Below are 16,844 nucleotides of genomic sequence, written 5' to 3' on the forward strand. Positions count from 1 at the left end.
CAATTATCGAGGGCAATACTCGAATGGGTCTGGTGTTGGTGTTGTCACTTGCTTCTCCCGGACGGCTTTTGTTGTCGTCCTGCATTCACCTCCGCTTCACCCGTTTGTCCCATCTTTCGCCTGGATTCTCCTTGGTCTCTGTTCCTGTAGATCGTTGTTTGTTGGCCACAACTGGGTCCCGGAACAATTGGGTGAATGTCTTCCACGTTCTGTGGAAGCCGTCGTCTGACCCTCGGATGGCGAATTTGATTTTCTCCATTGGAGAGATTCTGAGAGGTTGGACAGCCAGTCTGCAGCTTTGGGTGGTGCTGCTGACGGCCAGCCGAACAGGATTCCTCCCCGGAATAGATCTGGCTGCTCTGATACCCCGAAGACCGCCACTTTCGGACATGGCTCCACCCTCATCCCCACCACTTTGGACATTGCCTCGAAGAAGGCTGTCCAATACCACGCAAGTTTGGAGCAAGACCAGAACATGTGGGTGTGGTTGGCTGGGCCTCCTTGGCACCGTTCACATCTATCCGCCACCTCTGGGAAAAACCTACTCATAAGAGTTCTTGTTAAATGGGCTCTATGTACCACTTTTAGTTGTGTCAGGCTGAGCCTTGCACACATGGAGGTGGAAATGACCCTATGCAGGGCTTTGCTCCAGAGTCCCCACCGTATTTCCATCCCCAGGTCTTCCTCCCATTTCTTTTTTGTTGCGTCCAGTACGGTGTCGGCCCTTTCTACCAGTCGGTCATACATGTCGCTACAGTTCCCTTTATCTCGCATGCTTGCGCCCAGTAACTCTTCCAGTAATGTCTGTCGTGGCAGTTGTGGGTCCGTTCTTGTCTCCTTTTGTAGGAAGTTTTTGAGTTGAAGGTACCTTAGCTCATTCCTCCTGGCTAGCTGGAATTTCTCTGTCAGTTCGTCCAGTGTTGCGATCCTGCCGTCCGTGTATAGGTCCCTGACTGTCGGTGTCCCTCCGTCCTGTCAACACGTTTTGAAGGCGGCGTCAGTCAGGGCTGGTGTAAACCTATGGTTGTTGCAGGTGGGAGCTTTGTCCGAAATTTTTGTTAGGCCAAATTGCTGCCGTAGTTGGTTCCAGGACTGGAGGGTGGCTATCACCACCGGGCTGCTGGAGTGTTTTTTGGGTGTGGATGGGAGTGCCGCCATGGTGAGGGCCCGGAGGGAGGAGCCCATGCAGGAGGCCTCTTCCGCGCGCACCCACTCGGCTTCCAGCTGCTTGACCCATACCCTTATTCACTTGGCCGTCGCCGCCCAGTGGTAGAATTGTAGGTTTGGGAGTGCTAGATTGGATTTTTATTTTTGGATGATTAGTTTGTCTAGTGCTTTGAAAAAAGCCTTGGGGATGTAGATCGGGATGGATCTAAGTTGGAAAAGGTACCTGGGCAGTACGTTCATTTTGATCGTCTGGACTCTCCCTGCGAGGGAGAGTGGGTGTGTTCCATCTTTGCAGGTCCTTTTTTACTTCCTGGTGAGGTCCATTTGTGGATCCCTTTCCAGTCATGGGCTATTTGGATCCCCAGGTAGCGGAATTTGTGTCGGGCTTGTTTAAACAGCAGTCCTGTTGGTGTTGCCCCCCCCCTTACCTGTGGGTGTACCGGGAAGATCTCGCTTTTGCTCATGTTGTGTTTGTAGCCCGAGAAGGCGGCAAATGCTTTCAGGAGCATGATGATTCCGTCCATGCTGCTTTGTAGGTCAAAAATGTAGAGGAGCAGGTCATCTGCATGCAGTGAGACTCTGTGCTCTCTGCCGTCCCTTCAGATCCCCCTCCAGTTTTTTGCTGCTCTGAGCGCAATTGCTAGTGGCTCGATCGCTAGAGCGAACCGAAGCGGGGACAGTGGGCATCCTTGTCTGGTGCCCCGTGCAGCTGGAAGTACAAATGCAAGTCTAATCCCCTTTCTCACATTGTGATTGATGCGAGCAGCATCTTTATCGAGTCTGTTTTGTGGTACACTTTTTCTACCTGATTTTGAGAGTGCCAGGTAACAATTATTGATGTAAAGTGACAGGGTAAAATGCAAAAAATTATTTTTGATCAGTATGGTTCTCTCACTTCAATTGCACAAAGCATAATAAAAAGGAGAAACATTTCACTGTGACCCATAATTTTCTGTTAAAGTAACAGTGAAGGCTGACAATGCTCTCCATATTTATGTGCAAATGCTGCAGTAATGTCAGGTGAGAGAAGGTGCATAGTTTAACATGGAAATCCATAAGTTACTGCCTCAGATGTGCTCCTCGTTATCTTTCAAAAATGTCACCTCCGCAACTGCCTTAGCTTTAGAAATGCATTGACTGGCATTAATTTCTTGTATTTGTGCAGTCGATATGAAATTAACTTGTACAGAATCTTGTCTATTTCAGCCTGTGTACCTTTCAATGATTAGAAAGAATTTACATTTGATTTGCCATTAATTTAACCCATTCAAATTCATTTCAAGTGAGGAAAGAGAAGAGAGGAAACTGGGAACTAGAGAGGGAGCATCTCTCTCAGCTTTGCTAGAAGAAACGTCATACAATAGAGTAATGCCAGTGGCAGAAATCTGAAGAACAGCTACTTAAGGAAATTAGAGAAATGAATAGGAGTTTCCTGGGAGCCTGAAGTTAAAGAAACAATGAGGAACTAAGAGCAGGACAGGTCATTTCAAGTCGCAGAACTGAAAAGGAGCTTGGTTTTTAGTTATCTCTTACTATAGTTTGTGAGATGTTAATTGAAATAATCATGGAGCAATCAGTGGCTGGCATCGCAATTTGTGTGTGCAAAAGCAGTCAAGACAAAGAAATCCTAAAAGGGGTTGCTGTAAAACCTGGCGTGGAATTTCTGGTCGAAGTGGAGTGGAAGCTCTGTTCAAAAGAGTCCTATGGAAAAATGGAATGGATTTTGGAATGCAACCTGCTAATGGGATGCCTTATTACAGATAAGGTTTTAAAACCTCTTTTGGGGTGTTGGGTTTGGAACCTCTCGCCCAGCAATCGGGGAATTCTTTTGTTTTATATAAATGTTTTTTGTTGGGTTTTTGAACAATCTGGGAATTCTGAGGAGAAATCCACGGACACTAACTTGGGTTCAGAGTGGAATGTGGGTTTGACCACATCCAATGTGTGTGTTTTTAAGAAAGGACTTTTGTGTGCCAATAAGGCTATTGTAGCTTCAAATGTACTGTCATCTGTATTAATCTTAAAACCTGTTGTAATTATTATCTTAAGGGGGGAGTAAAGAAGGGGGGGTAAAGAAATATTATATTACAATCCATTTTGAATGCTTAATAAATGTTTTTTTTCTTGTTGTTAAGACTAATTTGTGGTCCTGTGACACTTTCTCCATGCAATCATTTTTCAAAAAAGTAAATGTTACTTTGTAAATTTTGAGCCAGGGTTACATTCTGGGATCTTCCTGTCCCATTCTAACATCTAATGGGATCATAACAGCCCTCTGCTTATGGACCTGTTAACCATTGGAAATAACCTTTCATGATTTTAAACATTTCTATCAAGACACTTCGTCTTCTCTATTTGAAAGGTGGAAAACTCCAACTTGTTCAGTCCATCTTGGAATTATTCTAATAAATCTCTTGTGTACCTTTTCTATGACCCTGACATCATTCCTAAATGTGGTCCCAAAATTGCATATGATACTTGAGCTGGAGCTAAACTAGCATTTTAGATTGGCTCGATACAACGTTTGTACTTTTTAATAAATCCCTTGTGCTTGGCCAACTACTTTGATGGTGGGAAGGCAAGTTAACATGATTTGCGATCAGCCACCACCTTCAGGTCTCTGTTCTTCAACCTTCCTCTAAGATTGTACATTTGGTAACCAGGGCTGAACTGACATTTGAACTCTCTTGCAAACCACAATCATATCAAAATTGATAGAGATACCATACAAATCCTATCCTGAAACTAATATGCCCAGTTCCTAAGTGTGCACAAAACGAGTGATAAGCTTTTATTCATAATACATTTGAGAAAATAAGCCCAGTCCACTGAAAATGTTTTTTTCGAAAGGAAAAGTAATCTCTTGCCTCCCAAAATGATGGGCAAGATCCAGTTTCTGAGTCAGGTTTCATTGCTGATAGATGGCTGAAGCTGGAGGCTGTGTAGCTTCCCTTTCGCCTGTTGTCACTGCTGCATGGTTTTATTATTGCTTTTCAACTACTCTTATAGAAATACAAGAAGTGTGTGTGATCTCAATAACTGTCTGTCTGCCAGCAGTGCTGTTTTGATGAACCTTTAATGGTACCCAGCGATCTAATACTTCCTTCTGGAGGAACTCCAAATTATTTCATTTTCTCTTGCCTCAGGAAAGCTGTCCTTACTGTGTACTTCTAGAATATTTGCCAGCATTATGCACTATATGATGTTACGCGATTCTAATTACTTCATCATTGTTTCAGGGAGTTCCAGTTGAACAAAGTTTTGAAGGGGCGGCATATTAGCTCAGTGGTTAGCACTGTTGCTTAACAGCGGTAGGGACACGGGTTCGATTCCCAGTTGGGTGACTGTGCGGAGTCTGCACGTTATCTCCGTGTCTGCGTGGGTTTCCTCCGGGTGCTCTGGATTCCTCCCACAGTCCAAAGATACGCAGGTTAGGTTTAGCCATGCTAAATTGACCTTAGTGTCCAAAAGATTAGGTGGGGTTACGGGTGGAGGTGTGGTCTGAAGTAGGGTGCTCTTTCAAGGGCTGGTATAGACTCGATTGGCCGAATTCAACACTACACAGAATCATAGAATTTTACAGCACTGAAGGAGGCCATTCAGCCCATGATGTTTGCACCAGCTCCCAAAGGAGTTACCTACCTATCTAGTCCCATCCCCCAGCCCTATCTCCATAGCCCTCTAAATTCATCACTGTTAAATAAATATCCAGCTCTTTGTAACCTCCTATGGAAACCATCTTCATCACCTCCCGGATGGCACATTCCAAATCCCAACAACTCTCTGTGAGTAACAAAGTTTCTCCTCATCTCACTCTGAGCTCTCTTGCTGACCATCTTGAAAGTGTGATCCCTAGTCACTGACATACCAACTGGTGGAAACTGAATATCCCTTTTTACCCTGTCAAAATTGTTCATTATTTTGAAAACTTCACTAATAGACATAGAGATAGAAGTTACAGTGCAGAAGGAGGCCATTCGGCCCATCGAGTATGCACCGGCTCTTGGAAAGAGCACCCCACCAAAGCCCACACCTCCACCCTATCCCCATAACTCCATAACCCAGTAACCCCACCCAACACTAAGGGCAATTTTGGACACTAAGGACAATTTAGCGTGGCCAATCCACCTAACCTGCACATCTTTGGGAGGAAACCGGAGCACCCGGAGGAAACCCACGCACACATGGGAGAACGTGCAGACTCTGCACAGACAGTGACCCAAGCCGGGAATCGAACCTGGGACCCTGGAGCTGTGAAGCAATTGTGCTAACCACTATGCTACCGTGCTGCCCTCACTAAGATCACCTCTAACTCTGCTCCAAAGAGAACAAGCCCACTTTCTCCAATCTTTTATCTAAAATTCCTCATTCCTTGTATCTTTCTACTAATCTCCTCTGCACTCTCTCTGGGGCTTTAACGTCCTTCCTTCAGTAAGGTGCCCAGAACTGAACACTATATTCCAAATGTGGTCTGACCGATGATTTGCAGAGCTGTAGCTTCACTTTCTTGCTTTTGTACTCAATACCTCTATCTATAAACCCAAGGATCCAGTAAGCTTTCTTAACAATTGTTTCAACTATGCACTTGAACCCGGAGGTCCCTTTGCTCCTGTACTCCCCTCAAAGTTGTACCATCGAGCCTGTATTGTCTCCCCATCTTTCGTCTCCCAAAATGCAATACCTCCTATTTCTCTGCATTGCAATTCACCTGCGTATTGTCTGTCCATTTGGCCAACTTGTCAATGTCCCTCTGAAGTTGCTCAGCGTCATCCTCACAATTCACTATTCTCCCTAGCTTAGTATTGTCTGTAAATTTAGAGACTTTGCCCTCAACATCCATCTCTAAATTGTTTACATAAATCCGAAAAAGCAAGGGTCCTAGCACCTAGACCTGGGCAAAGCATTTTCAACTTGTCACCGGTCTGAGACATAGGCTAGTAGAATATGTAGAGGCCATTTTATACACAGAAGTATGAGGTCGTGCATTTTGGTAAAAGGGATAACAGGAAGACCTGCTGAGATTGTCCAGTATTTTCAATTTTTTGTTTCAGTTTCAGCACATGCAGTAATTTGCTTTTATCTATTCTCATTTCATTGTAATTTCCTTTATATAAGTTAAACACTGTTGTTTCGACCCAAGTCTTGTTATGATCATTTCTTTGGAGGGAATCTTTTACTTTGAGGTCATTTATTAAACTTGCCTCATTATTCATTACCAGATCCAAGGTAGCCTGTTCCCTGGTTGGCTCCATGACATTGCTCTCGGAAACTATCCTGAATGCACTCAATGAATTCATTGTTGTAACTACCCGTGTCAACTTGAGTAACCGAATCATCATGATGATTGAAGTCACCCATAATTATTGCTTTATTCTTTTTACATGCTCCTTTTATTTGTTGATTTATACACTTTCCCACAGTGTGGCTACTGTTTGGGGCACTATACACCACTCCTACCAATGCCGCCTTTCCCTTGCTGTTTTTTGCCTCCACGCAAATAGACTCTGCATCATCCGTGTCTAGATCGTCTCTCACAACTGTCCCCATTTCATCTCTTACTAACAGTTCTACCCCATCACGGTTTCCTTCCCTCCTCTTCATTCGGAAGGTCAAATATCCCTCAATATTGAATTCCAAGTTTTGATTTCCTTGTAAGCTTGTCTCCGTGATTGGCTATAAGATCACATCCCTTTACATCGATTTGCGCCATCAGTCCTTGAGTCCCACATTCACCCTTGCTTGGTGTCAGCAATCCAAGGTGGGAGCACGAGTCATGCTTGAAATATCAACATGTGGGGAGCTTGTGGCGTAGTGGTATTGTTGGTGGACGAGTAATCCAGAGACACGGGGTAATGCTCTGGGGACCAGGATTGAAATCTCACTATGGCAGATGGTGTATTTTAATTCAGTAAGAATCTACATTTAAAGTCTAATGATAACCATGGAATCTTAGTTGATTGTTATAAAAACATCAAGTTCACTGATGTTCTTTAGGGAACAAAGTCTCATCCTTTCCTGATGTGGCGATGCCGGCGTTGGACTGGGGTGAGCTCAGTAAGAAGTCTTACAACACCAGGTTAAAGTCCAACAGGTTTGTTTCGATGTCACTAGCTTTCGGAGCGCTGCTCCTTCCTCCGGTGAAGCGCTTCAGCTGAGGAAGGAGCAGCGCTCCGAAAGCTAGTGACATCGAAACAAACCTGTTGGACTTTAACCTGGTGTTGTAAGACTTCTTACTGTCATCCTTTCCTGACCTGGCCTACATATGACTCCAAATCTCTTAAATGCTCTCAGCGCCGCCCACATCCCATTTAAAAAAAAAAAGTGTCCATAAACAAACATTTCTGGAAGTCATTGCACAAGGCTTCCAAAATTTGTCAGGTGGGATTTGGGGGTCGCAAGTTCCAAGACAGCAACGGCTAAATGCTCGCAGTTGTGAGACCCTTTTAAATTCCTGTGGTTTTTTTTGAATTGTGTGCATTGTTGTAATATGGGAAAGCAGCGTGCTATCACTTTGAGAAGTGTGTAATATGACCCAGCCTCAGTTTCTCTTCAGCCTGGAACAGAACACCACAGCTACAACCCTGCCAATTACTTTTTCAAGCATTCTGTCCAATTGTTTGTTCGCATGTGCCTCACTGCTGCCTCTTGGTGCCGAGGACCCGGGTTTGATCCCAGCCCCGTGTGGACTCATCTCAACCTGATGTTGGCCATGGGATCAAATCACATGGCAGAGAGTCAAAACAGGGTGTCATCAGAAAACGTACTGGAACTAGCCAAATATATAGAAATGATGTAGCAGGTTCGATCCCGGCTCTGGGTCACTGCCCGTGTGGAGTTTGCACATTCTCCCCGTGTCTGCGTGGGTCTCACCCCCACAAACCAAAGATGTGCAGGGTAGGTGAATTGGCAACGTTAAATTGCCCCTTAATTGAAAAAAAATTAATTGGGTACTTCAAATTTATAAAAAAAGGATTAGTAAATGTACCCATCATGTGTTCACACAATCCCTTATGAATGGTTGGTGTCTTTATAAAGAACCATGACATGGTGTGCTGCAGTGCTTCCTTCGAAACAATGCTCAGCCTGGCAGCAAGATTCAGTACAGATAGAAGGTTGAACACTCATGGATCATGCTACATAGCACGAGAGGGTCTAACACACCGTTCTTTGAGGCCTGATTACTGCTGCAAAAGTGGGTTTGTTTCTTTTAAACACCCTACAGTTTAAATACTTCCTACTCTTCCCACCACACTCAGTCTCTCTTTTCCACTCGCCACCCCCATGCTCAGCAACTGAAGCCACCCCCTGCAACCCGTTCCGTGCTCCACAACTTGTGTAGTCCCACAATTTTCACGTTGAGTGCCAGGATTCCAGGTTCGAGTCCCGCCTTGGGTTACTGTGTCTGTGTGGGTTTTCTCTGGATGCTCCGGTTTCCTCCCGCAAGTCCCGAAAGGTGTGCTTGTTCGGTGAATTGAACATTCTGAATTCTCCCTCAGTGTACCCGAACAGGCGCCGTAGTGTGGCGACTAGGGGATTTTCACAGTAACTTCATTGAAGTGTTAATGTAAGCCTACTTGTGAAAATAAGAAAGATTATTATTATGTGAAGTCTGGGGCATGAGCATGGGGTCGGTCACAATAGGTAAAACGTTTGAGGCATTGCCACAGATACAGGAGTAGACCATTTAGCCCCTTCAACTTGTTCCACCCTTAAATGAGATCACGGCTGATCTATGACGTAACCCACATAGATTTACAAAAGATAGAAAATGAACACTTTAGAAACAGCTGATTTTTGATTTTATCAAAACTTGTTGGTACAGATTATAGTATGGGTACCTCCTTGAATAAATTGATGTGTTACGTATATGGAGGTTGTTCTTATGAGGTGGATATTATTTCCTGTTGTTGTCCCGGTCGCATCTACCTTTGCAAGCTGCAGAGATGGCGTAATTCAGCTACCAGTACACATGCAAAAACAAAAAGCACTTGTACGATTCATAATGCCAAACTTCATGCAATCGCCTACAACAGATCTGAAATTGAGTTGTGTTTGCAGGACAATTGTACAAGACAGATGTTGAGTACAAGCTGTAGCCAATCAAGGACGCAAGGTGCCTTGATCTTTATGGATTTCGATTGCGGGTTTCTTGTTTTGTTTTATTAAGTTCTTCTATCTTCTGTCTGTATCCTTGAAAAATTCCCCAAGTTATTGAACTCGTCCTTTATTTTCAGAGTTCAGTGAGTTCAACTTTATAATTGGGTACTGGGAGATGTGGCCCAGCATGTCTAAACACTTGTGGGACTGCGTGGATCATACAGAATGTCATTATGTGATAGACAACTCAGCCAGGACTGTCCTACTGGGGGAAATAAGACCATGGCAAGCTCAAAACCTTGGAGCATTGATGATTGTTCGTAATTAAATGCAGGAACCAGAAGTCACAGTTGAGTTGTCTGCTTTCTTCTTTCCCGTGTCAGGTCTCTGCCGTAGATTCTTTGGAAGGGCAGCTGCTGCAGGTAGAAGGACTGAGTGACCTACGTCTGGAGCTCCACAGCAAGAAATTGAACCTGCACCTGGTCCTGATCGATGAGTTGCACCGCCACCTGTATATTAAATCCACCAGTCGTGTGGGCAATAAAAGCCGGGACAAGAACAAAATTGGGTCAGTATGAAATGCAAATAAAATGATTGAGGACGGAAATAAAGAGTTCATTCCTAAATCTAAACAAACCATGAGAAGTAGAAAGTACGCACCAGCTGTGTTGACACCGATAAACCCCAAATTTGAGTGAATATTTTGGTCATGATTGAAAGAATTAATGCCTTTGTTTGCAGATGCTAATGGAGCTGCTCTGTATTTTGAAGTTTGATAAAGTGCCATTGCGGGCATTGTGTCCTTTTCATTTTTTGAGGGTGGAATAGTGATTTGCAAGATTAAATGCTTCAGTGATATTTCTTCAATAAAATGCATTATTGTTGATCAGGCATGGTGGCACAGTGGTTAGCACAGATGCCTCGCAGTGCCAGGGACCCGGGTTTGATTCCGACCTCTGATAACTGCCTGCGTGGGGTTTGTACAGCCTCCCCGTGTCTGCGTGGGTTTCTGCTGGGTGCTCTGGTTTCCTCCCACAGTCCAAAGATGTGCAGATTAGGTGGATTGGCCATGCTAAATTGCCCCTTACGGTGGAGTTGCAGGAATAGCGTCAACTTCTTCATTTTTGTTCGTTCCTAAAGCAAATTCCTTAAATAAAGTGCAAGAATATTCTGTATCAAAGACATGAAATTCCCCGCTACCTTATTCTCCAGCCAGTTAATACTGTCCTGGTTGTGTGGGATGTTTTTGCGTAGGGCATAATGGACATCAAACCTAGCATTTCAAGAGTTAACAAACACTGACAAAAGTAGTAATGCATGCAATGAGAATTGTATGCAAAGTTTAACAGGCCTTTAGAATTTACGGCACCAAAAATTCAAAATGGATCTTTGGTGAACAGCTTTGAGCAACAGAAATCCTTTTCCGCCTGAATAAGATCTAAAGCAATAACTCTAAAGATGAAACCGAAAAACAAGATCGATTCGGATGTATTTCATAGGGGGTGGTAATATAAATAACTGTCATGAAAACACTCATCAATCAATATCTCATACAGTGAACTTAGATTTCTTGAAACTTAAGTGATAGATAGTAAAGTATTTATTTGTCAGCTGATTGAAGAGGAACATTTTGAATAGTTTGGGGTGTGCAGGACTCAATGGATCGTTCAAATAACTTTAACTTGATTGCAGTCCTTAGTTCTTGTTAGTCGTTAATTGACAACTGCTTTTATTGAAGCCGTTTGAATGGGAGTTACAGGAGCATGAATCTGGAGCCAGCACTTGATCAGCTATGGTAGCATATGGTAGACTAAATATTTATTTTAGATTGCAACAAGATGGACAAGAAGAGACAGCATCACTTCGGCATCTAAAACCTGCAAATTGTATTTGCCAGTCATTTGCCTCTGGTTTATTGCCTTGGAATAGTGATAACTTTCCTTTTTTGCTTTTATATCTTCCAGTGCACTATTTTCTGAAAGGAGAATGGAAATTGACCTTGTTCCTGACATTTGCCAGAGATACACGGAAGTTTAAAATCTGGCTCCCTTAATTCTCCCTGTCGTATTAATGGTGATTTCAGTTTTCATAGGCATAGCTGCAAGCTCTTTGAACTGAAACTCGGGAATTGAAAGGACCAATATTCGATGAATTAGCTTGGGTGGAACTGAATGAAGCTAGTCCTAAAATAGGCGTACTTCCATTTTTCAACATTGGACCATCCGACTGTGGCCAAATGTCACCTCAAATTCCCTTTTTGATTCCAGTGCATTTCAGCCTGCAATTCTCTTTTTGTTAATCGTCATCTTCTTAAATCAATCTCCTGAAGTTTGAATAACTCGATCCAATTTAGGTTTACGGAAAACTTCGAAGGAATATAGCAGACTAAAAGTTGCAATGCTTTTGATGCCGACCAACACCTGGTGCAATCAAAACATTTATAGTTTTGGTTATACTGATTATGCATTCAGTTTGCATACTTTTGAATTCCTATGGTGCATTTAGTTTCTACTACATTATTTGGCAGAAATGATTGTATTTAATTTTTTAATCCAATCTGGAATAATTGCAATTTTTGGAAACTAATGAGCTACAATCTAAAATTATTGGCTGGGTGTTTGTTGTAATAACTATTCAGCAGCTCAGTGAAAAGCTGTTGATACCTCAGGAAATATTTACATCCACAAAATATTTTCATGAAATCACAGTGGACTACATCAGACTGCAAATATTAGGTTCTCATACGTGCAGCCTTCAATATATGAGAACCAACAGGAGGGATCCGCTTTTAGAGTATTCCTTCAAGATTCTGAAAAATTGTGTAATGTGAAGTTACTCGAAAACTTGGGGCTTTTTGTCATTTTTAGAATGTTCAAACTGTGTATTTAAATCCTTCCTTGGTGAACCCTTCTGTCACAGCAGAATTCTGTCCCGCACATCATGATTTGGAAATAAACGGTGGGAATGAGTGAACTGGAGCTCCAGGATAGCTGATGACAAATATACCTCTGTTCAGGTGTCTGACAGCATGAATGCCGTATTTCTTAACTTCAGACATCCGATGTCAACTCAACTCTATGTTCAGTCCAGGCAATATATATTTTTAGAGGCTGTCGCGACAAAGATGCAAGTCTTCATTTCAAAAGAAACTAGTCTAAAACCACAACTTTTCACCCAGCTGAAAATTTAAAAGAGACCCCGAGCAGAAATAATATGAAATGAAGCAAGATGGAATTCATTTTTCCTCACAGTTGCATTTCTTTCCCAATTTTCCTCCCTTTGAGCTGGTGAGCATCTCGCCTCGATTTTCCTTTCACTGGGCTTGAAAGATTTCCACGTGGTAATTTGTGTATGCATGCCCATTTCCTGTAAATGCAAAGAAAACCATTCAAGTTGAACAACAAGACACAAAGACTCGTGGTCGGTTAATAACAGCCTATTGAATGATTTATGATTGAATAGGCTGTAAGCCTTGCATGATGAGATTATACAGTCTCGAATGATACATTTTTCAGGAATGAAACAATGCTTAAATTATTTATCAGGTTTATACCACAATAATGAAACAAACTATAATAAATATGATAACAGAACCAACATTTATGTCTTTATATCCACAAGCATTTGAGAATACTTTGGGAATTATTTTTGTTTTCAATTTAAGCTTTGCACTTTTTTGCTGTAAGTTTCCAGTTATGTCTAATTTTGGGTTTACTAATGGCTTAAGCTAGTCACACTTCATTTAGTCTTCAACTAGTGGATTTAAAGCTTCAAATAATTTGAATCAGCATGATGGAATGCAGCACAGTAACAGTCAAGTTAGCCGATTTTGCCTGTTAAGGTATCCAATTATTCGTCCCTGCATCACCTCTGCCCCCAGAGCGCAGTATTTTTTCCTTTTTATTATTTGTCCACTTCCATTTTGAAAATCACTATTGAAATGCTTTGCCCACCCTTAGTGTTGTTTCTGATTCTTTTGCCAAACACCTTGGGCGAAATTCTCCGTTATCGGCGGAAACTCCGCCGATCGGCGCAAAAAACGGCGCAAATCCCACTTGCGTCACGTCATAAAAATGGGCCGCGCAGCTCCCCCCCACCCGACCGGAACACCCGACCGCAACACCCGACTTGATGGCTGGCCGTCGCTCAGCCCCGAGGTTCGAGTCACGCGATGTGGAGGCGCTCCTGGACGCGTTGGAGCAGAGGAGGGACGCCCTGTATCCCGGGCACGGCCGCAGAGTTGCCCCACGCCACAGCCGGCGTCTGTGGAGGGAGGTGGCAGAGGCCGTCACCGCTGTGGCCCTAACACCACGGACAGGCACCCAGTGCCACAAGAAGGTGAACGACCTCGTCAGAGCAGGCAGGGTGAGCCTCCCCATATCCCCCATATCCCCCCCTCCCCATATCCCCCATATCCCCCCTCCCCCATATCCCCCATCCCCCATATCCCCACTCCCCCATATCCCCCATATCCCCCCTCCCCCATATCCCCCTCCCCCATATCCCCCTCCCCCATATCCCCCTCCCCCATATCCCCCTCCCCCATATCCCCCTCCCCCATATCCCCCTCCCCCATATCCCCCTCCCCCATATCCCCCTCCCCCATATCCCCCTCCCCCATATCCCCCTCCCCCATATCCCCCTCCCCCATATCCCCCTCCCCCATATCCCCCTCCCCCATATCCCCCTCCCCCATATCCCCCTCCCCCATATCCCCCTCCCCCATATCCCCCTCCCCCATATCCCCCTCCCCCATATCCCCCTCCCCCATATCCCCCCTCCCCCATATCCCCCCTCCCCCATATCCCCCCTCCCCCATATCCCCCCTCCCCCCATATCCCCCCTCCCCCCATATCCCCCCTCCCCCATATCCCCCCTCCCCCATATCCCCCCTCCCCCATATCCCCCCTCCCCCATATCCCCCCTGCCCCATATCCCCCCTCCCCCATATCCCCCCTCCCCATATCCCCCATATTCCCCCCTCCCCCATATCCCCCCTCCCCCATATCCCCCTCCCCCATATCTCCCCCCTCCCCCATATCCCCCTCCCCCATATCCCCCCTCCCCCATATCCCCCTCCCCATATCCCCCCTCCCCATATCCCCCTCCCCATATCCCCCCTCCCCCATATCTCCCATATCCCCCCTCCCCCATATCCCCCCTCACCATATCCCCCCTCCCCATATCCCCCCTCCCCCATATCCCCCCTCCCCCATATCCCCCCTCCCCCATATCCCCCCTCCCCCATATTCCCCCTCCCCATATCCCCCCTCCCCCATATCCCCCCTCCCCCATATCCCCCCTCCCCCATATCCCCCCTCCCCCATATCCCCCCTCCCCCATATCCCCCCTCCCCCATATCCCCCCTCCCCATATCCCCCCCCATATCCCCCCCCATATCCCCCCTCCCCCATATCCCCCTCCCCCATATCCCCCCTCCCCCATATCCCCCCTCCCCCATATCCCCCCTCCCCCATATCCCCCCTCCCCCATATCCCCCATCCCCCATATCCCCCCCTCCCCCATATCCCCCCCTCCCCCATATCCCCCCTCCCCCATATCCCCCCTCCCCCATATCCCCCCCTCCCCCATATCCCCCCCTCCCCCATATCCCCCCCTCCCCCATATCCCCCCTCCCCATATCCCCCCTCCCCCATATCCCCCCTCCCCCATATCCCCCCTCCCCCATATACCCCCCTCCCCCATATATCCCCCCTCCCCCATATCCCCCCCTCCCCCATATCCCCCCTCCCCCATATCCCCCCTCCCCCATATCCCCCCTCCCCCATATCCCCCCCTCCCCCATATCCCCCCTCCCCCATATCCCCAAGTGAATCCAGCCCTAACCTTAACCTCTGCAATGCACGCGCAACCGATGGCGTGCATTCATATACCTGCCTAACACTGTTGCCTTTTACCCCTGCCACCACCACCCCCCCCCCCCCCCACAGGAGAAGCGCGCACACAACAATAGGGAGCATGTGAGGACTGGAGGAGGGCCCGCTGATGAGAGGCCACTGACCGTACACGAGGAAAGGGCCCTGGAACTGGCTGGCGGACCTGAGGACCGGCAGGTTGCTGATGCAGAGGTCGGGGCCCCACGAGCAAGTGAGCCACCAACAGCCCGTCCCCATATCCCCCCTCCCCTATATCCCCCTCCCCCGTATCACCTGATCACTGCCTGATGTCTAACCATGCATGCTTCATTGTGTATCGCAGGACCAAACGTCCAGGCACCCATCCCCGCAGATGCAGACCGCCCGCAGGATGCCCCTCGGAGACCACAGGAGACGGAGAGACCCGCACCCTCCAGCATGCGACGCCCGCAGGATGCCCCTCGGAGACCACAGGAGACGGAGAGACCCGCACCCTCCAGCATGCGACGCCCGCAGGATGCCCCTCGGAGACCACGGGAGACGGAGAGACCCGCACCCTCCAGCATGCGACGCCCGCAGGATGCCCCTCGGAGACCACAGGAGACGGAGAGACCCGCACCCTCCAGCATGCGACGCCCGCAGGATGCCCCTCGCACACCACGGGAGACGGAGAGACCTGGAGCAACAGGGAGACGACACCCCCGCACGTGCGGGAGCGACCACCCAGCGATGAGGGGGGCAGCCACAGGCCCCCGTCACATCCGAGCCAGGACACCACTACCCAGGACACCACTATCCAGGACACCCCTACCCGGGACACCCCTACCCGGGACACCCCTACCCGGGACACCCCTACCCGGGACACCCCTACCCGGGACAGCACTACCCGGGACAGCACTACCCGGGACAGCACTACCCGGGACAGCACTACCCGGGACAGCACTACCCGGGACAGCACTACCCGGGACACCCCTACCCGGGAAGACGAAATACCGGACAGTGACTCAGAGTGGATGGGTGTAGACGAACCCCCACCCCAAAGTGCCATGGACTCAGAGTGGGACGAAGAGCACGACACAACGCCACTGCTGTCACCAACACCCTCCACCATCGCAGAAACACTCACCACGGTTGGGCACTTTAGTGATGAGGCGTCTGGTACACTCACTGGTGCGCACAACACAGCCGTCCCGGTACAGCAGGTGGAGGTAGGAGCAGCAGAGGGACCGGGCGGCCGGAGGGCAGCCCAGGCCAAGCGAACATCTGCCGCCCAGATGGATCCCGGGTTCCTGCAGTTACCACACCCACACATAGATCCGATGCAACCACCGACACGGAGATGAGCGAATAGGGTGACGGGTGGCTTGCGGCGGCTTCGGTCGCAGGTGGAGGAGTCCACCCGCGTCCAGGAGCTGGGAGTGGTCCCGGTCATGCGTGCCACCCAGGCTGACACCGCACGGGTGGCGTCCGCGGTGGAGGCAATGGGTGCGACGGTGTCAGACATGGGGAACGGTTTGCGAGGCCTGGGGCCTTCCGTGCAGGCGGCGTCTGTGGCCCAGGAAATGGCTGCCCTCTCACAGGAGGCCATGAGCCAGTGCCAGCGCCAGATGGCAGAGGCACTCAACGCCATAGCCCAGTCTCAGCAGGCCATGGCCCAGTCTCAGCAGGCCATGGCCCAGTCTCAGCAGGCCATGGCCCAGTCTC

At 47.6% G+C, this 16,844-nt stretch overlaps 1 protein-coding gene across 1 annotated transcript in view; it reads left to right on the top strand.

Annotated features, from left to right (window-relative positions):
* Nucleotides 1–16,844, top strand: part of exoc4 (exocyst complex component 4) — a 707,051-nt gene that overhangs the window by 56,162 nt on the left and 634,045 nt on the right. Inside the window, exon 3 of the mRNA XM_072471115.1 lies at nt 9,648–9,832. Coding sequence (XP_072327216.1) covers nt 9,648–9,832 — 185 coding nt within the window. The remainder of the gene's footprint in view (nt 1–9,647; nt 9,833–16,844) is intronic.

This window comes from Scyliorhinus torazame, chromosome 13 (genome assembly GCF_047496885.1).
Source record: "Scyliorhinus torazame isolate Kashiwa2021f chromosome 13, sScyTor2.1, whole genome shotgun sequence".
Classification (NCBI taxonomy): domain Eukaryota; kingdom Metazoa; phylum Chordata; class Chondrichthyes; order Carcharhiniformes; family Scyliorhinidae; genus Scyliorhinus; species Scyliorhinus torazame.